This window comes from Phocoena phocoena, chromosome 2 (assembly GCF_963924675.1).
Source record: "Phocoena phocoena chromosome 2, mPhoPho1.1, whole genome shotgun sequence".
In the NCBI taxonomy this organism is placed as follows: Eukaryota; Metazoa; Chordata; class Mammalia; order Artiodactyla; family Phocoenidae; genus Phocoena; species Phocoena phocoena.
Window position 1 is genome coordinate 87,666,556 of NC_089220.1, and position 24,243 is coordinate 87,690,798.

The 24,243-nt window shown below is 45.3% G+C and overlaps 1 protein-coding gene across 2 annotated transcripts in view; it reads left to right on the forward strand.

Moving 5' to 3' along the window:
- Positions 1-22,396, forward strand: part of SORD (sorbitol dehydrogenase) — a 35,466-nt gene extending 13,070 nt beyond the window's left edge. For both annotated transcript variants that reach the window (XM_065871347.1, XM_065871348.1), the window contains 7 exons: positions 1,332-1,496; positions 8,694-8,853; positions 13,341-13,459; positions 16,244-16,309; positions 17,283-17,458; positions 21,069-21,190; positions 22,109-22,396. In XM_065871347.1, coding sequence (XP_065727419.1) covers positions 1,332-1,496; positions 8,694-8,853; positions 13,341-13,459; positions 16,244-16,309; positions 17,283-17,458; positions 21,069-21,190; positions 22,109-22,274 — 974 coding nt within the window. In that variant the 3' untranslated portion in view covers positions 22,275-22,396. The remainder of the gene's footprint in view (positions 1-1,331; positions 1,497-8,693; positions 8,854-13,340; positions 13,460-16,243; positions 16,310-17,282; positions 17,459-21,068; positions 21,191-22,108) is intronic.
- The last annotated feature ends 1,847 nt before the right edge of the window (positions 22,397-24,243 follow it).

Below are 24,243 nucleotides of genomic sequence, written 5' to 3' on the forward strand. Positions count from 1 at the left end.
GTGATCACCACAATGGCTAGTTAACATTTGTCATCACAAATAGTTACAAATTTCTTTACCTGTGATGAGGACTTTTTTTTTTTTTTTTGGCTGCATTGTGCGGCATGTGGGATTTTAGTTCCCCGACCAGGGTTGAACCCGTGCCCCCTGCACTGGGAGTGCAGAGTCTTAACCATTGGACCGCCAGGGAAGTCCTGACGAGAACTTTTAAGATCTATTCTCTTAGCAACTCTCAAATATGCAACACAGTATTATTAACTATAGTCACTATGCTGTATATTACTTCCCTATGACTGATTTATTTTATAACTGGAAGTTTGTTCCCTTTGACCTCCTTCACCCATTTCACCCACCCTCCACTCCCTGCCTCTGGCAACCACCGTTTTCTGTATTTATGGAGCTTGGTACATTTTTGTTTTGTTTTGTTTTCGGTTTTGGTTTTAGATTCCGCATATAAGTGAGATCATAAGATATTTGTCTTTCTCTGACTTATTCACTTAGCATAATGCTCTCAAGGTCCATCCATGTTGTTGCTTTTTTTTTTTCCTTTTTTTAAAAAAATTTATTTATTTTTGGCTGCATTGGGTCTTAGTTGCTGTGCACGGGCTTTCTCTAGTTGCAGCAAGCAGAGGCTACTCTTCGTTGCGGTGCGCGGGCTTCTCATTGTGGTGGCTTCTCTTGTTGAGGAGCATGGGCTCTAGGTGCGTGGGCTTCAGTAGTTGTGGCTCACGGACTGTAGAGTGCAGGCTCAGTAGTTGTGGCACACAGGCTTAGTTGTTCCGGAGCATGTGGGATCTTCCCAGACCAGCACTCGAACCCGTGTCCCCTGCATTGGCAGGTGGATTCTTAACCACTGCACCACTGGGGAAGTCCCAAGATTTCCTTTTCTTATGACTAATAGTCCACTGTGTATATATGCCACATTTACTTTGTCCATTCATCCATCGGTGGACCCTTAGATTGTTTCCATATCTTGACTATTGTAAAGCTGCAATGAACATGGATGTGCTTCAATGTTAATCACATCTAAAAAACACCTTCACAGCAACATCTAGCATTTGACCAAACAACTGGGCACCATATCCAAGCCAAGCTGATGCATAGAAGTAGCCCTCACATGCAATTATTTTGCTCTGTGGAAGCTTTCTTGCCTTACAAGACTTAATCAAGGTTGCTGTTTAGCTTGTTTTTCTCTGTCATCTAAATCTTGTACCTGGCCTTTGAAACCAAGCCCTCTCCTTCATCCAGAGGAAAAACTCCAGGGTGCCTCAGAGGGGCAGAGAGGTCCTTCCCTCCCTCACTTGTTTTTTCCTTCTCCTTTATCTTATCAGAGGTGCTGCTGAAGATGCATTCTGTTGGAATCTGCGGCTCAGATGTCCACTACTGGCAGCATGGTCGAATTGGAGATTTTGTTGTGAAAAAGCCAATGGTGCTGGGGCATGAAGCCTCAGGAACAGTTGTAAAAGTGGGATCATTGGTCAAACGCCTAAAACCAGGTCAGCAAAGCCCTTCAGCCAATGGATTTGTTTATTCATTCAACACAAATATCTGTACGTGATTTCTCAGGGTCAGGCCCTCTGTTAAACACTGGGGATACAGCAATGAACAAGACAGTCTCAGTTCCTACACACATGGATCTTATGTTCCGCAGGAGAAGGCAGCTGGGACAGACAGTAAATTAATCAAAATTGTGTTGAGGGAAGCAGAGGAGAATACAGGGTGCAATCAGTGTATACTACCCTCCAGACCCCTGGCTTGTCTGAGGAAGGACAATTAGTTCAACACCTGAAGGCAAGTAAGAAATAAGCCAAGTAAAGGGGAGGGGAAAAACGTTCCAGCCACAGGAACAACAGAATGCCTCTACATGCTAAGAACCAGGGCCTTCTATGCAGCATTGATCTTATTGGATGACTGGGAAACCACCAATGTTTTTCTAGATTTGCTTAATTCAGGGAGGAATTCTCAGCTGTGGCAGATTGTGATGTTCCCCAACTCAGTGAATTAAATCCAAGCTGTCTTAGAATAGCCAGCTGTTGGCTTTAACCTTCCTTTCCTGATGAGGCCACTTAATAGCCTGGGAATGATGGATTATTTGGGGGAAGGAGGGAGTTCTCAGGAGGTGCCGTCCTGTGTTATAAGGCTCTCTGAGCCTGGCTGCATAGCGAGGGATCCACTAGCTCTGAAGAAGCTAGACATGTGTCTCATTTGGGAATGTTAAGTCAGGCCCTCCATTTGTCATCAGTGAAGTCGAGAAAGCCACTGAAGTTTTGCAGGGTTATCCCAAAATGGAAGGTTCATAGCTTCCAACAGCCACTGATTGGTTCTTACCTGTGGGACAAAGTCTCTAAATATAAGTCATAATAGGAAGTGGGCTTCTCTAAATTTAAGTTATAACAAGCGCTTAATCAGCATCTACAGTGGGTCCAGCCTTGTGCCCAGTGCTTTGGAGGATATAGAAAATTGAGAAGGTATGATCCCTGGATGCTTCAGTATAGTTGAGGAGACCAGATATCAGGATATACATAAATACTTATATACATAAAAACCTATATATATATATACATGTGATTATTTTAAGTTGCTGATCTCTTAAGTTTAAATGCATTTTAACAATCCTTCATTTTTACTCCCCCAGTCCAATGTTCAATGTTTTTGACATCATATTTTACATATTTTTGTTTTGTGTATCCCTTAACTTCTCATTATGGATATAGATGATTTTACTACTTTTGTCTTTTAACCTTCCTCCTGTCTTTATGAGTGATTGATCTACTATCTTTACTGTATATTTGCCTTTAACAATAACATTTTTCCTTTCATAATTTTCAAATTTCTAGTTGTGGTTTTATTTTCCACTTAATGAAGTCCCTTTAACATTTCTTGTAAAGCCATTTTAGTAGTGCTGAACTCTTTTAGCTTTTGCTTGCTTAGAAGACTCTTGATCTCTGTTTCAAATCTGAATGATAGTCTTGCCAGGTAGAATATTCTTATTCCTGGTTGTAGATTTTTCCCTTTCATTACTTTCAATATATCATGTCACTCCTCTCTGGTCTGCAGAGTTTCTGCTGAAAAGTCAGCTAGCTGACAGTTTCATAGGAGTTCCCTTGTATGTCACTAGTTCCTTTTCTCTTTAAGTTTTGCTTTGGGTTGATCTTGTTTGAGAGTCTGTACTTTCTGGACCTGCATATCTGTTTCCTTTCCCATGTTAGGGAAGTTTTCAGCTATCATTTATTCAAATAAGTTCTCTGCCTTTTTCTCTCTCTCTTCTTTTTCTAGGACCTTTATAATGTGAATGTTAGTATGTTTGATGTTCCAGAGATCTCTTAAACTATCCTTGTTTTTTTTAAATAAATAAATAAATAAATAAATTTATTTATTTATTTTGGGCTGCATTGGGTCTTCATTGATGCACAGGGGCTTTCTCTAGTTGTGGCGAGTGGGGGCTACTCTTTGTTGTGGTGCGTGGGCTTCTCACTGCAGTGGTTTCTCTTGTCGCGGAGCACGGGCTCTAGGCATGCAGGCTCAGTAGTTGTGGCTCGTGGGCTCTAGAGCGCAGGCTCAGTAGCTGTGGCGCATGGGCTTTGTTGCTCCACAGCATGTGGGATCTTCCCGGACCAGGGCTCGAACCTGTGTCCCCTGCATTGGCAGGCAGATTCTTAACCACTGTGCCACCTGGAAAGTCCCAAACTATCCTTGTTTTAAAGAATTTTTTTTTCTTCTACTACTCTGTCTTCCAGCTCACTGATCCATTCCTCTGTATCATCTAATCTGTTGATTACTTCTAGTGTTTTTTTGTTTTGTTTTGTTTTAGGTGGAAAGGAAAGCTTGCTTTATTTTGGATGCAGGCAACCAAGGTGCAGGGAGGGGGGGGAGAGCGGACGCCTGTCCAAAGGCCGACTCCTCCCTCTGACAATCAGTTGGCTACAGCTTTTATAGACAGAGGGAGGGGGCTACATGCAAAAACAACACAGTCGGCTCTGACAGTCATCTTGAAACTAATCAGGCGGTGGTCTGATCAGGGTCATCTTGATTTAAGTACATTTAGGCTTCAGTTCCAGGGTCGGTTTGTTCCCATTTCCTTGAAGCCAGTTCTCGGAGTTGTGGCAGCTTATGTCATGGCTTCAGTCTGGTCGTCATGTAGTTAATACTTTCCACCTGGAAGGGGGTTTCAGTATCTATAAGACAGCTCACAGGATATGGCTCAGAATATTACCTATAGCCCTTGAGAAGGAACTAAAGTTCCTTGAGTATGCTTAATGACTAAATTATTATTATTTGTTCTCCCTTGACTGTTTTCCTTTGTTTCTGCATTTTCTCACTTCTCTCATTAAACTTATTCTTTGGCTGAAGTTTTTCCACAGACAAAAGGCAGGCTGAGGACATGGGGAGAAGGACCATAGTAGGGTCCTGCTCTGTTTCAACATTGTCAGATCATATTAAAAAATGTTGTCTATAGGGAACCCCTTTTAAAATATAAATATTTAAATAGATTACAAATAAAAATATATAAAACGTTAGCATGCACACACTACTCAAGAGAAAGCCAGTGACTATATTAATATCATAAAACTTGTAATTCAGAGCAAAGAATATTACAAGGGATAAAGAGAAGTATTACAAAAATTCACCAGAAAGACATAATAATTCTATATTGATGTACCTAACAGTAAAACTTCAAAATATACCAAGGAAAGACTTACAGAATGAAAGGAGAAATAGACACGTCTATATTTATAGTTGGAGACTTCAGTATTCCTCTCTAAAAAAACTGATAAAACAGGAAGATGGAAAAATCAGAAAGGATACGGAACACCTGAATAATACTAAAGTCAACTTGACCTAATTGCCATTTTTAGAACATACCACCTAAAAGCAACAGAATGCACATTTTTTTTCAAGTACACGTAGAACATTCACCATGATAGAACATGTTTTGGGAAATAAAACCTCAACAAATTTAGAAGAATTTAAGTCATACAAAATACATTTTCTGATCATAATGGAATTAAACTAGAAATCAATAACAGAAGGATATCTGGAAAACTCCCAAATATGTGGAAGTTAAATGACACTCATCTAAATAAACCACGTCTAAGAAGAAGTCACTAAGTAAACTAAAAGAAATTTTTTTGAAATTAAAGGTAATAAAAAAAACAATGACAGTTGTGGGATGTGACTAAAGTAGTGTCTGGGGGAAGTTTATAGCATTCGATTCTTATATTAAAAATAAGAAAAGTCCCAACTCAGTGATGTATACTTCCACCTCGTATCCTACATGAAAATAAAAGTCAGATGGAGTAGTAAATAACTTTATTCAGAAAGGCAAATCTTCTAAAACTATTATAAGGAAATTTGGGAGGGAGCTCAAGGGAAGATTGTAGGGGTACAGCGCAGTTTTTGATTTTCCATATTACCCTGCTAGTGTTGGAGAGTCTCCTGCAGAGGCAGGGGGCGGCTGTGGCTCACTGCGGGGACAAGGACACTGGCAGCAGAAGTTCTGGAAAGTACTCCTTGGCGTGAGCCCTCCCAGAGTCCGCCATTAGCCCCACCAGAGTCCCTAGTGTATTTATTTTTAATTTCAGTTATTGTATTCTTCAGCTCTGTTTGGTTCTTCTTTATATTTTCTAACTCTTCATTAAACTTCTCACTGTGTTCATCCATTCGTCTCCCAAGTTCATTGAGCAACTTTATGATCATTACCTTGAACTAACTCTTTATTGGGTAGATGCTTATCTCCACTTCACTTAGTTCTTCTGAGGTTTTATCTTGTTCTTTTGTTTAGAACATAATCTTCTACCGCTTCATTTTGCCCAATTCTGTTTTTATTCCTATACATTAGTTAGATCAGTTTCATTTCCCAATCTTAGAGAATTAGACTGATGTAGGAGATATACTGTGGGGCCAGCAGCACGCTCCCTCTGGTCACCAGAGGGGTGTCACCTATGTGGGCAGCATGGGGCCTTCTGTTGTGGCATGCTGACTACTGTGGGTTGGTGGGTCTGGTTCCTGGCCTAGTTGGCGGCCATGCCCTGCTTTGTGCCGAGGCTGCCAGCCACTGGTAGCTGAGGCTGAGTCCTGGCATGGCTGGCTGTGCAGCCTGTGGGGTCCGGGGACTGGTTCTGACTGGTTGGTGGGCACGTAAGCCCTTTGCACTAATAGGCAAGAGGGAGAACTCCAAAATGGCACTTGTTAGCACCAGTGTTCTTGTGGTAGAACAGGCTCCCCCAAATTGCTGCTGCCACCATCTATGTTCCCAGAAGGAGTCCCATTTACCTCCTGCCTCTCTGGGAAGCTCTCCAAGATTAGCAAGTGGTTACTGCCTCTGGGCTTCCCTGGTGGCGCAGTGGTTGAGAGTCCGCCTGCCGATGCAGGGGACATGGGTTCGTGCCCCGGTCCGGGAAGATCCCACATGCCGCGGAGCAGCTGTGCCCATGCGCCATGGCTGCTGAGCCTGCGCATCCGGAGCCTGTGCTCCACAATGGGAGAGGCCACAGCAGTGAGAGGCCAGCGTACCACAAAAAAAAAAAAAAAAAAAAAAATTACTGCTTCTGTGCTGGGTCTCAGTGTGTGAGATTTTGTGAGTGCCCTTTAATAGTGAAGTCTCTGTTTCCTACAGCCCCCTCTGGCTGTCTTGTACAAAAGTCTTGTTGGCCTTCAAAGTAGATGTTTTGGGGATTCGTCTTCCCAGTGTAGGACCCCTGGGCTGGGGAGCCCGATGTGGGGCTCTGACCTTGGATTCTCTTGGAGGAGAACCTCTGCATTTGTAATTATTCTCCTGTTTGTGGGTTGCCTACCCAGAGGTGTGGGTCTTGACTATACTGTATCTCTGCCCCTCATACCCATCTGTTGTAGTTCCTTCTTCATATCTTTAGTTGTGGAAAATCTTTTCTGCTAGTTCTCATTGATAGTTACTCTGTAAATGTAATTTTGGTGTGCCTATGGGAGAAGGTGAGCTTAGGTTCTTTTTACTCTGCCATCTTGGTCACATCCTCCTGCCTTTTTATCTTATTGTTTGAATTTCCTCTGTGATAGTACCACCTCAGATAATTATAACAATGATAAATTCAATAAAGATTGTTATTAATGCTACTATATGTTACTACTACTACAATCACCATCACTACTGGTACTTTTAATGTGTACTTACTACATACCAGGACTACACTATCCAGTAAGTCCTTTGAACACAAAAGACTTATAAAAATAGCTTAACATGTCTCTGCTTGGTGAAGGGCAGACCTCTCACAGGTTCTTCTCAGGCTCCTAACACAGTCCTCAGGCACAGGTGGGCCCTAACTCTGTTAGTACGCCCTCTGGGGGTGGGGTGGGGATTGGCTGGGAAGGGACTTGAAGGAATGAAATTTCTGAGGTAGTGTTAATGTTCTTTGTCTTGATGGGAGTTTACATTACACAAGTGAATGCCTTTATCAGCTTCATCTAATGATCTACTTAATATTTGTGCATTTTGTCAGCATCTAAACTTTACCTTAATAAGGAACCATAAACAAGTTCTGAAGTCTAATGATATGCAAGCTGAAGTATAATGATAGGAAGCTGAGTGATGTGTACCCATGTGTGCAACCTACTTTGAAATGCATTAGAAAAGAAGATGAATTGACGGATGGAAGAGAGATGGATAGATGGGATGGATATGTGATAAAGTGAATGTAGTTAATTTTTTTTTTTTTAAGTACCAAGGATCTTTATTCTCAGGGCTGATATTGAATCTGTGGTTGCAGGTAATATGTCACTATTTTGAGAATAAAATTTCTCGTTATCTTCATTCTTTGCAAGTCTCCAGCCACAAAGTTACACACTATTCTCATAACAAGATAAGTGAATCAGGCTAGAAGGGGATTAAGGAGGTACACTGATGATAAAAGCAAAGGGGAGCAAACACTTCTACAAGCATATTGTCCCAGTTACCTTGAAGGTTAAGTTTCAGATTAATTTGTAGCTAAATGTTAATTGAAGAAACCAAGTTGAGAACATCTGTGTGCTCACCATACAGTTCTTTCAACTTTGCTGTACATTTGAAAATTTTCATACTAAGAAGATGCAAGAGCCAATTCTAAAGCTGGGTTTCCAAGTGGGCATAGTGAGACACAGAATAGAAGTACAATAGAGCTGGCCATTCACAAGCCTGAAAGTTACTCTGCTGTACCCGAGTCTGAGGCCTCTGTGGGTCATTTGCCTTAGTGGTTCTGCTAACCAGGAATCAGTTATTGTCTAGGAGACTGAACATAAAACATGCCATCATTATGACTCCCTTCAGCATATTATCAAAACAGGTGAAGCAAAAAATGCCTGCAAATTCCACACACTAGCCACCTCTTTCACAGCAGTTTGAAATGGGAACTAAACCTGGCTTGATGGGACTGGTTGTGTGTTTCCCAAGCTGGGAGGTGGCTGTGGAGCTGGAGGGGCAAGTTGGCTTGCTCCATGAGCCAATAAAAGAGCAGGCAGGCCAAACTAGCCTGTGAAGAGGCGGACTGGTCATTTTCTTCCAGAGTGTATGTGCTGCATTTGGTATTTCCTTTGCAGGCACTAATGAGCTGGGCTTGCCTGGCGTACCCTGGGTCCCCAGTGGGGAGGGAGGCTCATTCGGCCAGATTCCCCTGCTGGCATCTGTCCATGAGCACGTGTCTCTTCACAGCATCTCTGCCCCTGCCTGTGTGTTTTTTTCCCCCCAGGTGATCGTGTTGCCATCGAGCCTGGTGCTCCCCGAGAAGCTGATGAATTCTGCAAGATTGGCCGATACAATCTGTCACCAACCATTTTCTTCTGTGCCACGCCCCCTGATGACGGGAACCTCTGCCGGTTCTACAAGCACAATGCTAACTACTGCTACAAGTTAGTGCCCATGGCCCAGCTGTGCCACCTGGGACCTCTTCTCCAATGTTTGTTTGGTGCTCTTTCTTCTAGTTTCCTATAGTGATTTCTTCATTCTATTTAGCTCATAATTCTAGACATGAGGCATCCCTTGGCAGGCCTGCCCTTCTTGGAGGCATTGAGGGAGGGTAGCCTGACTACGGCTAAGACTGACTCACAGTGCTTGCTTTTTAGTCTTTCACTCTAACTTTCCCTCACATAGAGCCATAATAGAAAACCATTGCTGAAATCACTCACTCCTCTCCAGCCATCTTGGAGATAATTTATTGTAGTTGTCCTCCATTATTGGTTTCCACTGCAGCGATGAGAAAGAGATCTTGTAACAGTAGAAACCTTGGCAACAACTAGGATTTACTGTGGTGTGGAGCCAGGGCAATTTGAGCTTTGGGACCCTGGATCCACTGCCTCCTAGTGAGTGACTTTGAGGAAATGACTTAACCTTCTTCTGCTTCAGTCTCTTTTTTTTTTTTTGCGGTATGCGGGCCTCTCAATGTTGTGGCCTCTCCCGTTGCAGAGCACAGGCTCAGCGGCCATGGCTCACGGGCCCAGCCACTCCGCGGCATGTGGGATCTTCCTGGACTGGGGCATGAACCTGTGTCCCCTGCATCGGCAGGTGGACTCTCAACCACTGTGCCACCAGGGAAGCCCTGCTTCAGTCTCCTTTAATCTCTTGAATAAGGAAATGCACATAAAGTCACAATTATTGTTTGTTTTTTTATTTATTTTTGGTTGCGTTGGGTCTTTGTTGCTGTGCGTGGGCTTTCTCTAGTTGTGTTGAGCGGGAACCACTCTTCGTTGCAGTGCATGGGCTTCTCATTGTGGTGGCTTCTCCTGTTGTGGAGCACTGGCTCTAGGCGCATGGGCTTCAGTAGTTGTGGCACACAGGCTCAGTAGTTGTGGCGCACGGGCTTAGTTGTTCTGCGGCATGTGGGATCTTCCCGGACCAGGGCTCGAACCCTTGTCCCCTGCATTGGCAGATGGATTCCTAACCACTGTGCCACCAGGGATGTCCCCACAATTATTGTTATTACGTGCCTGGCCTTGTGCTAATAAGTGCTTTGCATGCCTTATTTAACTTTCATAACTGTAATGGCGAGGTGGGCACCAGTATTGCAGTATTGTGTGAGAGTCAGCAGAGGCAGGAGAAGGCTAACTGGCTAATTGGCTTGAACACAGAACAGAACCAGGAGTCAAGCTGGGGTGGCTGTGATTCTCAAGCTCCTGCCCTGTGCTCAGTACCCTACCTCAACTCTCAAAGTGATTTGGGGAAGTTGTGTCTGGCAGAAGCAGAGGGCTATACCTTCTGCATGGGCCCCAGCCCATGGAGCTCTGGGATGCTGCTTTCCTTCTGAACCGACCAGGCACATTTTCCTCCTACCCCAGCCTGGCCCCGGCAGTCACTCTTTTGGCTAGGATGGGGCTTGTCTTTTGAAGTCCAGGTGCCAGTCACAGGGGCGGTCTGACAGATCTGAGTTTTCTAGTGTCTACTGGAAGCCTTGAGAGGAGTCACAGGCCAGGGACCTCGTGATGAGTTTAAGTCAGCACTCTAGGAGAGAGCAGTTTACCTGCGCAGAGTCCACCTTTGAGCAAGTGGTTCTTGAATCTTCCCACTTTTTCTGGGTCCTTTCCAAGTCAAAGTGGCAAACAGGTGTTTCGTGGAAGGCAGAAGAGCATGGCGGTAAAGCTTGAGACTAACCACTGGTCTTTCCCATTTGCCAGCTGTGTGACCTTGAGCAAGATACTTAAACTTTGTAACCTCAGTCTCCTGTGCAATGGAAATAATAGCATCGCCATGATGAAATGCATAGAATTAGTGATGGGATTCAGTGGGAAAAGCATATCGAGTACTCAGCACGAGGCCTGGCACTGAAGAGGAGCTCAGTAAACAGTGCCATGATGTGTCATAGCTATGGCCTTGTATCTGGTGGATGTTACAGGGATAGGCCTGAAAAGGAGGCTTGCACTGGGAATCGGGGTCGGGGGGTGGGGGTGCAAGTGGTTTGCAGGGAATGGTGTGGGAGGAAGTGTTCTGGTTGGCAATGGCAAGGGGAGGGCTGTGGAGGGCCTCTAGGGGACATGCAACCCCTACCTTTCCTCTTCTCCTGGGGTACTTTGTATCTATGTCCTCAGCCCAGCCCTGGATCTACACCCTTCTCTCTGGTTTCTCTTTGTGCAGATTTGTACACTGCCACACCTTCTTTATTTTCCGACCCACCTTATTTTCTTTCTGTCTTCCTGCTTCCCCCTTGGCTTCTTGATCATTCTTTTTTTTTTTTTTTTTTTTTTTTTTTTTTTTTTTTTTTTTGCGGTACGCAGGCCTCTCACTGTTGCGGCCTCTCCCGTTGCAGAGCACAGGCTCCGGACGCACAGGCTCAGCGGCCATGGCTCACAGGCCCAGCCGCTTCATGACATGTGGGATCTTCCCGGACCGGGGCACGAACCCATGTCCCCTGCATCGGCAGGCGGACTCTCAACCACTGCGCCACCAGGGAAGCCCTTGATCATTCTTTAACCCTTTTTCCTATTTCCTGGATCCCATTGTGAAAACCACCAAGTTGCTTTGTCATTTTCTGGTGTTTATAAAATCATGAACAATTAGGGCCGGGAAGAAACTCATCCCCTTTCCCTCAACCTCCACTGAACAAGGTTGGGGAAGGAGGACCCAGTAACTCTCCCCAGGTCAGTGGCAAAAGGGCTGGACCCCAGGACTCTGGCAATGGCTGCATGTGTGATAAGGCAGCATCTGCCTAATCAGTGGAATAATCTCCCACGTAACAATCCTCTCTCATCACCATCCCCAATCCCATTTCTCCCTGGTATTCTTATTCCAAAGGGAAGTCAGAGCAGAAGATGAGAGGAGCACACAGTTCCTGACCACAGGCCACCCTCTGTTTAGCCCCAGCACCAGCTTTGGGGGAGGCCCAAATGTGAAGAGGCAGGACTGTTGGAGAGAGTGTGTGTGACTGAGGGTCCTTGAGAGAGTTTGGGAATCTTCATTATTTCACTTCAAACTCTTCCCCCTTATTTGGAATTGATGGGGTAGGTTTGGTGGGTAGAAGGGATGATGACAGTCAGAGCAAGAGAGTGGATTGGCATGTGGGAAATGATATGAGAGAAGCAGAGGGGAGGGGAGATAAAAGGGGTGGTGGGCACCAGTCAGGCCGAATGCAGGCCTTGTTATTTATTCTGTGGAGGATCAGGAACAGAAGGATCATGGGGATCAGCACATGGTTTGGCTGCCACTTTTTTCTCTTTTTGGAACTTGAGGGTTTTCACGTTCTTGCGTGTGGAGGTTGTGGATGTGCTGAATAAATACTGGGCAGTGGGGAGCTAGCAGAAGTTAGATATTAACTACGGAGCTGCTTGTACTGAGAGGCAGCCGATGCGGGACAGGCAGAGGATATGGAATCAGGAGATCTGGGTTTAAGTCTTGCTCTTCTGCTCACTAGCCTTGTAACCTTGGGCAGGTCTCTCAATGTCTTCAGCTTCAGTTCTGCTTCTGTAGAATAAAGTTTAAAACAAAGCCTGTCCGTGAATTCCCTGGTAGTCCAGTGGTTAGGACTCTGGGCTTTCACTGCCAAGGGCCTGGGTTCAATCCCTGGTCTGGGAGCGACGATTCTGCAAGCCTTATGGCCAAAAAAAAACACCACCACCACCAACAAAGCCTGCCCTTACTGCCTGACAAGTTCATGGTGAGGATTAAATGAGACATGGAGGAGAAAGCTCTCTAAATCTGTAAAGCATTATGCAAATATTTGCTGTCTTCATCAGTGGGATGGTTAAGAGGGTCAAGGTGCCAGTGGACAGGGAAGTGAAAATCAAGAACCCAGTGGCAAAGGTAACACAGCACTTAATCTGCTTAACCAATCCAGGGACAGCCAGGCAGCTGCTGCTATCAGATGTGGTTCTTCTGAAGTGTGTAATATGGGAGACAATGTACAGAGTGAAGTCAGCTTCTAATCACTGTTTCGCAAAGCTGCTGATAGTCTGGATAGTTTGCTTAAACGAAACCAGAAAGGTTATAAATTTGAGAAGCAGATGAAGTGCTGGAATGGTGTTAAGTTAAACCCTTGTGAATGAACTTTTCATCTATGAATGACAGCCACACCACACTTTATCTTGGATAGCATTTTCAGAGGGGAGCAGTATGATATGGGCTCTGGAATCAGACATATCTGGCTTCCAGTTCAAACCCTTTAAGCCTCTCAGTACTCACTGGTTTTGAATTTTTGGAGCAAGTCATTTAATCCTCCAAGGCTTGGTTTCCTCATCTGTAAAATGGGAATAATAATATCTACCACAGAACTATTCTGAGGATTTACATGAGTGAATGTATGTAAATTGCTTAGCACATTGCCCAGCACATAAATTAAAGCTCAATAAATATTAGCTATTGTTATTGCTGTTAACCCGGAGGGACTAACTAAGTGTGTTGAATGACTCCTTAGACTTCCTGACAATGTCACCTTTGAGGAAGGGGCCCTGATTGAGCCACTGTCTGTGGGGATCCATGCCTGCCGGCGAGCTGGAGTCACCCTGGGGCACAAGGTTTTTGTGTGCGGAGCTGGTAAGAAACAGATGAGTTCATTAAAGGGGAATGTGGGGATCCCTCTGCCCATTTCATTCCCCCTCCAAGGGATGAAATTGGTCCTAGAATCTTTCCGGGTTAGGGAGGATCACAGTGTCCCATTCCTTCAATGACACGCACTTTGCTAGATAAATATCTGCAGGCATGGTAGTAACCAATGTTATTTCCTAGGCAACATAACCCTTTTGTTCACTTAAAGAATACAATTTGGGATTATTTTTCAACCCTTGACAGGAAACTAGGGAGATATTTTTGGTAGTAAAGGGAAGGGCAACTTTTGGAACTTTCAAATCATCCTAGAGAACTGGTCTCCTGGTCCTTCCAGAATGAGGCGGCCCATGCTTATGACCAGCAGAAGGAGTGGGGTCCAGCCCACTGTGAGTCAGCACTCTGCCCACATTGGCTTGCAGCTAGCTGCCTTCTTCCTCCCCTGCTTCCAGTTGCTTGAACAAGCCTAGCAGCCTCAGACTGAACCATCTAGGCTTCTAACTGCTTCTGGTGACCCAAACAACATGCTTCACTCCTTGTGGGTGTGATCTTGTATTCCTCATACACTTTTATTTTTTTATGGAGGTATAACTGACATATAACATTATATTAGTTTCAGGTGTACAACATAATGATTTGATATTTGTATATATTGTAAAATGATCACCACAGTAAGTCTAGTTAACATGTCATCACACAGTTATAAATTTTTTTTTCTTATGATAAGAACTTTTAAGATCTATTCTCTTAGCAACTTTCATATATGCAATACAGTATTAACTATAATCACCATGCTGTACATTAGATAACCAGGACTTATTTATTTTATAACTGGAAGTTTGTACCTTTTGACCCTCTTCATCCATTTCACTGCTGCCACCACCACCTCTGGCAATCAATCTATTCTCCATATCTATGAGCTCAGCTTCATATCTATGGAATATTTTGTACACACACACACACACACAAACACACCACATTTTCTCTGCCTATTCATCCATTGGTGAACACTTAGGTGGCTTCCATGTCTGGGCTATTGTAAATAATGCTGCAGTGAATATGGGGGTGGAGATAACATTTTGAGTAAGTTTTTATTTTCTTTGGATAAAATTCCACTTCTGAGTAGAAGTAGAATTGCTGGATCATTTTTGAGGAAGCTCCACACTGTTTTCTGTAGTGTCTGTACCAATTTACATTCCCACCAACAGTGCATAGGGGTTTCCTTTTCTCTGCACCCTCACCAATAATTGTTACTTGTTGTCTTTTTGATAATAGCCATGCTAACAGGTGTACAGTGATATCTCTTTGTGGTATTGATTTACATTTCTCTGATTAGTGGTGTCAAGCATCCTTTCATGTTTATTTTGGCAATCTGTATGTATTCTTTGGAAAAATGTCTAGTCATATCCTCTGCTCATTTTTCAATCAGATTGCTTTTTGCTATTGAGTTGTGCAAGTTCTTATATATATTTTGGATATTAACCCATATCAAATATATGATTTGCAAATATTTTTCTCCTACTCAACGTGTTGCCTTTTTCATTTTGTTGATGTTTCCTTTGCTGTGCAGAAGCTTTTTAGTTTGATACAGTCCCACTTGTTTATTTTTGCTTTTGTTGCCTTTGCTTTTGGTGTCAAATCCAAAAACTCAAGACTGATGTCAAGGAGCTTACTGCCTATGTTTTCTTCTAGGAGTTTTATGGTTTCAGGTCTTATATTCAAGTCATTAATCCATTTTGAGTTAATCCTCATACACTTTGTGACTGATTTTCTTTGGCAGGGCCAAATAAGTGACTACAGGGCTTCCTAAGCAGGGTGATGGGTGTAGAAGATTTGCCTCAATGAGCCAGCAGACTGTAGGATTCACATGACAGATTTTTTTTTAAAAACTCTGCATAAGTAATACTTTTTTGCCATAGAAAAAGAAGTTAAATCATACATACCACATACATACCACACCTGCACACATGTGCACACACACTCATCAGCCTGAGAGAACCACTGTTAACATTTTGGTGTAGAATATTTCAGTTTGGTTTTTGGTTTTGTTTGTTTAATTCATGAGATCATCCTGAATATGCTTCATTTTACCTACTCTTTTAAAAAATTAATATACTGTGAACATTTTTCTATGTCATTAGATAAAAGAGTTAGACACATAATTTTTAATAGCTGTTTAGTATCCTTCTGTAGTTTACTTAACTAATCACCCCTTTGTTGGTTATTTCAGGTATTTCTCAGTGTTTTGCTTTCTGGGCGAACTCACTAAATTATTCTCAAGGGGAGTGTCCGAAAAGCAAGTCCTCAAAGATATTCTGCATAGCCTTATTTGTGGTCTGGTTTTTGCGTTAAAACCATCTAGTGTGCCTATAAAGTGGGGAAGCAGGTGGTCTTTGGGCTGATTCTCAGGCACCTGGACATCCTGGAGCTGCCTGAGCAGCTGGGTCAACCTAGGACACCCTCCAAGGTGGTCCTCAGAGGGCACCTGAAAGGACACGTCTCACCTTGGGGAGGCATGTTGGGTTCTAAGAAGGTAGGGGGTCAAAGAGAGAACAGGAGCCCAGCACTGGGAGCAGATTCCAGGTAGAGGACAATCCCTCATGCACTCATTTACTCATGCATTCAACAAACAGTTGTTAAGGTCTCACTATATGTTAGGCACTGGGATAGATGCTAGAGGTACTCAAAAGATACAGTTCCTGTCCATGGCCTAGACAAGGGGGAGAGCTGGTGTTTGATATTTCACAAATGTCTCCTATTTCTTGCTTTATTTAGGGCCAATTGGACTGGTCAGTTTGCTCGTGGCCAAAGCAATGGGTGCATCTCAAGTGGTGGTGACTGGTAAGGTTTTCCTCTTTTTAAGACTCCTTGGGATGGAAGCAGCTGGGCCTACAGTTTTGGAGCAGGGACATGAGACCTGTTCCCTTCCTGGAGTAGTGGGTTTCTAACGAGGCTCCTGCTCTTTTCTTCTGGGTTCCAGGGTTGAAAAGCCCACCCAGGAGATGACCAAGTCAGGGCTGAGGAGGAGACTCTTTTGAAGCTCCTGGGAGAGGGTGGCTGCTTCAGAGAAGAGGACCTGGTGCTTTATGTGTGGACCTCAGATGCTTATACTGCCCACTTGGTCCTAAGAAGAGTTTCAGCCCTTGGGTTGTTTGACCAAGCTCAGAGGGGGTGTGTGCGTGTGTGTGTGTGATGTGGTGTTAGTGGGGTATGTGATGTGTTTATAAGAGGATGTTTATGTGTGAGGTATGTGGTATGAGACACTCATGTGTGTGTGAGGAGAGGTTCTCTGACAGGACATGTGGGTATGTGTGTGTGGAGCAGCATGGTATGATGGAAGCGTGTGGGGTATAGAAGGGTGTGTGTGTGTGGAGAAGGTATCTGTGAGAGAGAATGTGTGTGTGTATAATGTATCTGAGAGTGTTTGTATGTATGAGGAGAGGTTATATGTGAGAGTGTGTGAGTGAGCATGTAGAGTTGTGTGGCGTATGGGGTGTTGGGGATATATGAGGGGAGTGGGGATGCAGAAGGGTGTCATTGCGTGTTTTGTGTGAGAAGGTGAGAGAGTATGTGTGTAGCTGTGTAGAGCTGTGTGGTATGTATGGGGGTGTATGGGGATGTAGAAGGATGTGGATGTTTGAGAAGTTATCTAAGAGATTATGTGTGAGGGTGTGTTTAGAGAGTGTGTGTGTTGGGCTCAGCGACACCATCGCTACACCAGAGCTTCCTTGCCACTGGAATCTGCACCTTCATTTTTTCTCCCTAATCCACCATCCAGTTTCTCAGTTTGAAAGAAACTTTTGTTCAACTTTAGATCTGTCAGCCTCTCGGTTGTCTAAAGCCAAGGAAGTTGGAGCTGATTTCCTCCTCCAGATCTCCAACGAGAGCCCGCAGGAAATTGCCAATAAAGTGGAAGGCCTGCTGGGGTGCAAGCCAGAAGTTACCATCGAGTGCACAGGGGTGGAGACCTCCATCCAGGCGGGCATATACGTGAGTGGAATAAGGGTAGCTAAGCTGGTAGGCAGCTTCAGGGAATCAGCGCAGGGTAGTGAACCAAGTAGGATTCCTAGGATCAAGCTTCTCCACTGATTTGCTATGTTGACCACCCCTCCCCCCACCAGGTAGTTCCTTGTTAACTGCTTTCTTATATCTCTTGTGGAGGTAGTGACATTTCCCTAGCACCTTCATTGGGTTATTGTGAACTTCGAACTAGGTAACAGATATACATGGGCCTTGACAGATGTTAAGTGACCCATACCTTTAGGATGGGATTGCTGTTATGATCACATCTGTGGTCATGAAAATAGTGCTCTTGGTAAAAAAAAAAATCAACAGAAGGAACAAGGAAGTATGCCTTAGCTGAGTGTGGGAAATCCCTATCTTGCTTTATTGAGGAAAACTGTAGTCTTTGAGTCATTGATACAAACTAACAGTCGTTAATTCAGTTAGTCACAAAGCTGAGGTGATATTTCAGTGTCACAGTTGTCTACTACTGTCCTTTCCCAGAATTAGGAACAGATAAGCTGCCAATACCTGAGTTACCCCTCAGCAACCCACCAGTAATTTATGGGATGTTGAAGGGGGAGGGGCAGGGAGGAGTGAAACTGAGAAATCAAAGTATGAGGAAAAGAAGGAAGAAAAGAATAAGAACTAGATTCCAAGCTCTACCGTGGGCCATGTCCTCTGCTGTGTGCTTTATAAACATGATGCCTAATCTGTATAATAGCCCTGAAAATGAGTTCTCGTTTTCCACATTTTACAAGGAGAGCGGCCCAGTGACTCGCCTTGAGCGCACTGCTCCAGTGCCTGGGCTTTCCTTACTCCATCTGGCTCCTCTGGAGAGGAAGGGATAGAGGGGACAAGGAACCAGTGCTAGGGTGGGAGGGGCTGGGCTGGGGAGAGCATCGGTAGCTGCCACTGCTGGGCACTCCTGCCCTGTCTCCCAAACTGCTTTCCCACAGCAGCACATGCTTCTTCCTTCCTTCTGAGTCACAGCCAGTCACACACAAGGGCACTGTCCACCGTGCAAGACATTCTGGGAAAACCTGATCCCTCGAGCTGTGTGGCACGGCCCTCAAGCCTGGCACACCCAGGCAGAGCTGCCTTCCCCTCCTCCTACCAAGATGCATATGGCACCGGGGGCCAAGGAAGCAGCGGGAGAGGCAGGAGCAGGTGCCACTTTTGCCCTAACCTTGTTCCAGCTGGAATCAACCAGCTCTCTGCTCCACTGTCCGAGACAGTCAGTGGTCACCATGTGGGAAGGGGCAAAGAGAAACCAAAACCCAGAGGGCGATGGGTCTGTGTGTGATCAGTGGAGCTATGTTCAACCCATGGCAGGTCTTGGGTTCCTGCCTCATGCCTGGCTTTGTGCCAGACGCCTTGAGGGCTTGACCAGTAAGGTGTGTCTACTGTTTTCAAGATGTCGGCAGGTCAGTGACCCCCACTCAAGAGAGAGGCAGTAAAAGACATGGCTTCCTAGTATAAGTCCTTCCTTCCTCTTGTGCCCTGCCTGGAGAACATCTGAGAACAGGTTGATATCTCCAACTATTGATGGTGGGGGCCCAGTTGCCAGGCTACCTGAGGTGGGCGTGGAGGTAAATGTGACACAAGGGCCTTCACCAGCCTGAAGTCAGTGCCTGTCCTGAGTGGGGAGTGGAGCATCATGCATGACAGGTGCTGTAGAATGCTACAGGTCACTCTGCCAAGGGGCAGGTTAGGCAGAGGCACCTTATGGACATACCTGAGAGTCACCTTTCTGCCATGTGATGTCTAGATAATGTTCGTGAGGAGACATAGCAAATGCTTAGGGTAGAATTGATGTCATCTCCTTGGTGTGGAAGTCACAACAACAAAATAGTGGTCTGAGATTTCCTTTGCCTGTGGTCAATAAGCTACTGGCCTCCTGACAGCCTGGGATGACCAGTTTGGAAGAGGTTCCTCTTCCTCCTCACCAGGTGGAGAGGAAGTGCTGAATGGGCAACAGTTTTCCTGGAAAATTTCTTAGTGTATTCTGTGGCTCCCTCACGATTCTGAACACCTCCCCCAACACTTTTCCAATGAGGACAGCAATGTTTTTCAGTTGTGAGATACCCTCCCCCTTACTGACAGTGTTTATATGTCACAGGTGATTTGTAAGTGACTGTGCTTCAATAAAAACAGAAAACATGCCAAACATTGAGCCCATCCTAGTGCCAGCCACTGTGACTGTCACTGCTAAGAGCCCTGCTGAGGGGGAGACATCGTCCTATTCTCACACATGAGGAACCCATGGCTGAGAGAGCACCGTCTAGGGTCCCAGAGCTCAAAAGTACAAATGCTGGGAGTCACCTCCACACTACAGCCCTCTCTCCAGGGTGTATCCTTCCCCTCGGAGGTAGAAGCTGTGATATTTGCTGTCTTACTGCTCCATTGCTCAGCACTTAGAATGGTCCCAGTAAGTGCTTTCTGCTGTTAACTGTAATGAAAACTTAGCATGAATGAATTGCCCATTTTTCTGTCCCTCACATCATCGAGCACAATGACCCCCCAAAATCTCTGGAGCAGGCCTAGCACTCATGTGAAGTTATGTAGAGATTGTTGGGGAAAATTTTGCTCTCTGCCCACTCAAAGAGGAAACTGATGAATCCATTATGACTGATACCATTGGGAGAATGTCTCTGGAACAAAAATTTCTACTTGCCAGCCTGCACATATAAGGCAGTTTTTAAACCACAGAAGTCCTATAGCCCTCCCCATTGGTATAGTGCTTGGTAGTTGTTTTTTTTTAACCAAGAAGGTGGTCCGTTAGAGGTTTGAAACTCTGTCTTGTGGGGAGAACTCTGGAGGAGGAAGTGGCTGACACCAACATCTGGTACTGAATTAGTAAAGCTTTTTTTTTTTCTTAATTATTATTTATTTTATTTTATTTATTTTATTTTTGCTGTGTTGCGTCTTTGTTGTCTCATGCGCGCTTCTCTCTCGTTGCGGTAAGACGGGGCTACTTTTCGTTGCGGTGTGCGGGCTTCTCATTGCAGTGGCTTCTCTTGTTGTGGAGTACGGGCTCTAGGCACGTGGGCTTCAGTTGTTGTGGCACTTGGGCTCAGTAGTTGTGGCTCACAGGCTCTAGATCACAGGCTCAGTAGTTGTGGCGCACGGGCTTAGTTGCTCCGCGGCATGTGGGATCTTCCCGGACCAGGGCTCGAACCCGTGTCCCCTGCATTGGCAGGCAGATTCTTAACCACTGTGCCACCAGAGATGCCCCCTGAATTAGTAAACATTTGAAAGATGCTCAGTGGCTGCTGAAGGGTCAGCGATGGTTGTAGGGGAGATTCTCATTGCTCTCTGGAGAACCTTTGCTGTTTCCTGGGATGTTGTGGACAGCAGAAGATGCTCCCACTGTGCCTCCACTGGTAAGTGTATTATTTCAGGATCTTTAAAGGAGACATTGTCTACTCTGCTGCTCTGTTGAGTTTGGTTAACATGCTGAAGAGTCCAGCAGTATAGAAAGAGTCATACTCTGAAATTTTTGGATACTTACCTGTTTGTATGGCAACAGTGCTACTGTGAGTGGGGTCTGCATTTTCTCATCTTCTTGGTTTTCTTGTTCTTACCTCTTCTTCAGGCCACTCAATCTGGTGGGACGCTGGTGCTTGTGGGGCTGGGCTCTGAGATGACCAGTGTGCCCCTAGTGCACGCAGCTACCAGGGAGGTGGACATCAAGGGTGTGTTTCGATACTGCAACACGTGAGTATGTTGTGGGTGAGCCAGGGTGGCGAGTGGCCAGCAAGTCCAGGGAAGGCCCTAGGTGGCCTCTGGGACCAAGAGTCTCTGCCTGTTTATTCATGTGGGGCACTCCCTGGCCACACTGACATCCGTGTGTTATGATAAGGATCCAAAGATAGAGCATTCACTTGTGGTTAAAGAATGGGAGGGCAGAGCTGACAGGGCTGTAGGGAAAGAGGGAGGGAGCGGGATTTTGAAACATGCTCTTCTTGGGTGTCTGCCACTCATTGTCTAGGCCCTCTCTTTTCCATTTCTTTAAGTGGCCAGATCTCCATTTTCCCCCTTTAAAGGGAAGAAGGAGAGAAACAGGACAACCACAAGAACTCAAGTTCCTTGGTTCTCACTCCAGATCCCCAGGTCCCACCCTGGGAAGTGAGAGGGTCTTGATAAATCCCACCTCATGTTCTGTGGGTCCATCCTCTCCCATGCTGGGGCACTCTGTCCAGGACCACCTTCCCCACCAGTGGCCCTTTCTCCCATCTTTAGAGTCTGTAACCATTCCCTCAGCAGAGTGCTAGTTTTCCAATAAACTCTGCCAAGCCAAGCTGCTAAAGGGTATGATTGGATCACCCTGGGTTTCCCCACTGGAGGCTTATCTGCCTTTTCACAGTGGCTTCCATATGCCTTATGCCTTCATGCCAAAGGAATTCTAGGCTTCATGGCAGACATTGCAGACAGACAGGGCACATTTGGGAACAGACTCTGTACTCCTGAATTATAAGTCATAAGATCCTTTCCCCATTGTTGGCCTGTAGAAGTGACCTTGCAGAACCACAGAGCTACAAACAAATGTGGCCAAACTTACCTTGTGCTGGGTAGTTTTGGGGACCTCCCTCTTTCGTCCTGAAGGTTGAGTGTGATGCTTGTGATTTTTTCCAGGTGGCCGATGGCGATTTCAATGCTTGCATCCAAGTCTGTGAATGTAAAGCCCTTGGTAACCCATCGGTTTCCTCTGGAGAAAGCTCTGGAGGCCTTTGAAACATCCAAAAAGGGATTGGGGTTGAAAGTCATGATCAAGTGCGACCCCAAGGACCAGAATCCATGATATGAATTGGGCTCTGCCCTTGTCCCCACGCTCAGCATCTTGGGGGTTGAGTGGTTGGCTGGGCAGTGGTGGAAGTTTCTTTTGAGTAGTAAGAATAATTAAAATAATTCATTATAAAAAGAGAGGCTTACACAGAGGAGTTGGTGTGCCTTAAAAACACAAGTAGGGGGACTTCCCTGGTGGCGCACTAGTTAAGAATCTGCCTGCCAGTGCAGGGGACAGGGGTTCAAGCCCTGGTTCGGGAAGATCCCACATGCTGCGGAGCAACAAAGCCTGTGTGCCACAACTACTGAGCCTGCGCTCTAGAGCCCACGAGCCACAACTATTGAGCCCACATGCCACAACTACTGAAGCCCACGCACCTAGTGCCTGTGCTCCACAACGAGAGAAGCCACTGCAATGAGAAGCCCGCACACCACAACGAAGAGTAGCCCCCACTCTCCGCAACTAGAGAAAGCCTGCACACAGCAGCGAAGACCCAACGCAGCCAAAAATAAATAAAAACAAAGCAAAACAAAAAACCCACAAGTAGGGAGGGACTTCCCTGGCAGTGCAGTGGTTAAGAATCCGCCTGCCAGTGTAGGGGACATGGGTTCAATCCCTGGTCTGGGAAGATCCCACATGCTGCAGAGCAACTAAGCCCGTGCACCGCAACTACTGAGCCTGCGCTCTAGAGCCCACAAACTACAACTACTGAGCTCATGTGCTGCAACTACTGAAGCCCATGCATCTAGAGCCCGTGCTCCACAACAAGAGAAGCCACTGCAATGAGAAGCCCGTGCACTGCAACAAAGAGTAGCCCCCACTCACCGCAACTAGAGAAAGACCACGTGCAGCAACAGAGACCCAGTGCAGCCAAAATAAATAAATAAATAATTATTTTAAAAAAGAAACACACAGGTAGGGAGAATTTGGGAGAACTTGTAGCCAGAATGACCTGTTCGTGCTGATCAAAGTTCGGCAAGTAGAGCAGAGCTTGGCAGGTAGGTGCCAGGACTCCCCTTCTTCCTGGAGTGCCCGGAAGTTGTGTAAGGAGAGAAATCTGCCCATTGGGTTCCTGGTTCTACTGTGACTGTGGCCAGATGGGGGATGAGGGTTCAGTTATGAAGAGACCATTTGCAACTTTATCAAGACTTAACTGGCCCAGAACCTGATTTTCACAAAAATCTGCAGCTCAGGGTTGGGGATGAAAGGTTGTGAACAGTTTTACTTTAGGATACAGTGCTTCTAGACATAAGTGCTATTTGGTATGATGATAAAAGAATAAGGGACTCTAGGATAATTTAAAAACCAAGCAAATAAAACTGAAACCCCATGTGAGATACAGCTAGCTTGCATCCCTCAAATGTAGAAGTAGACAAGGAACTTTTCAGCTCTGCTTGAAGAATTGCCTCTTCAACTCTTGAGAATTCTGTGTAACTTATTTTGCAAGGTGAAGAATTGCCTTCCCAATGCGCCACACCCCCACTCTTCTGCACATTCAGAGGCAGCCACTGCAGGCTCCTTTGTCACTAGGCAACCAGGAGGCGCCTACGTAAGGACAGCCACAGGAAGTCCTCATGGGAGACCTTAAATCACGCTTCTGACTAGCCCAGGAGGTTTTGGTCAGTATATCTGTCTTACCCACCCCACAGGGTTAGCATGCCCTCCTAGGCTCAAAGCTCACTGATGATTATTAGACAATCTGTTTAGTTCTGGCCATTATGAGCGAAAAACCTTTTCCCTTCTCAGAGCCAGTTAAGGGTCTTTGTACCTTTCTGTCCATTTGAATGATAGTTCCAACCTTATCTATTTTAATCATGGGGTTTTCCTGGGTGAGATTTGGATCCAAATCACATCATGCCATTTGTGACTTTGAGATTACTAGTCAAGAATGAGGATATAGTAGCTGTGACATGACTTGGGCTACAGTCTAATCCCTCACTTCTGCCGGGGGTGGAGGATGAGTTTGAAGAGGTTCTTGTTTTCT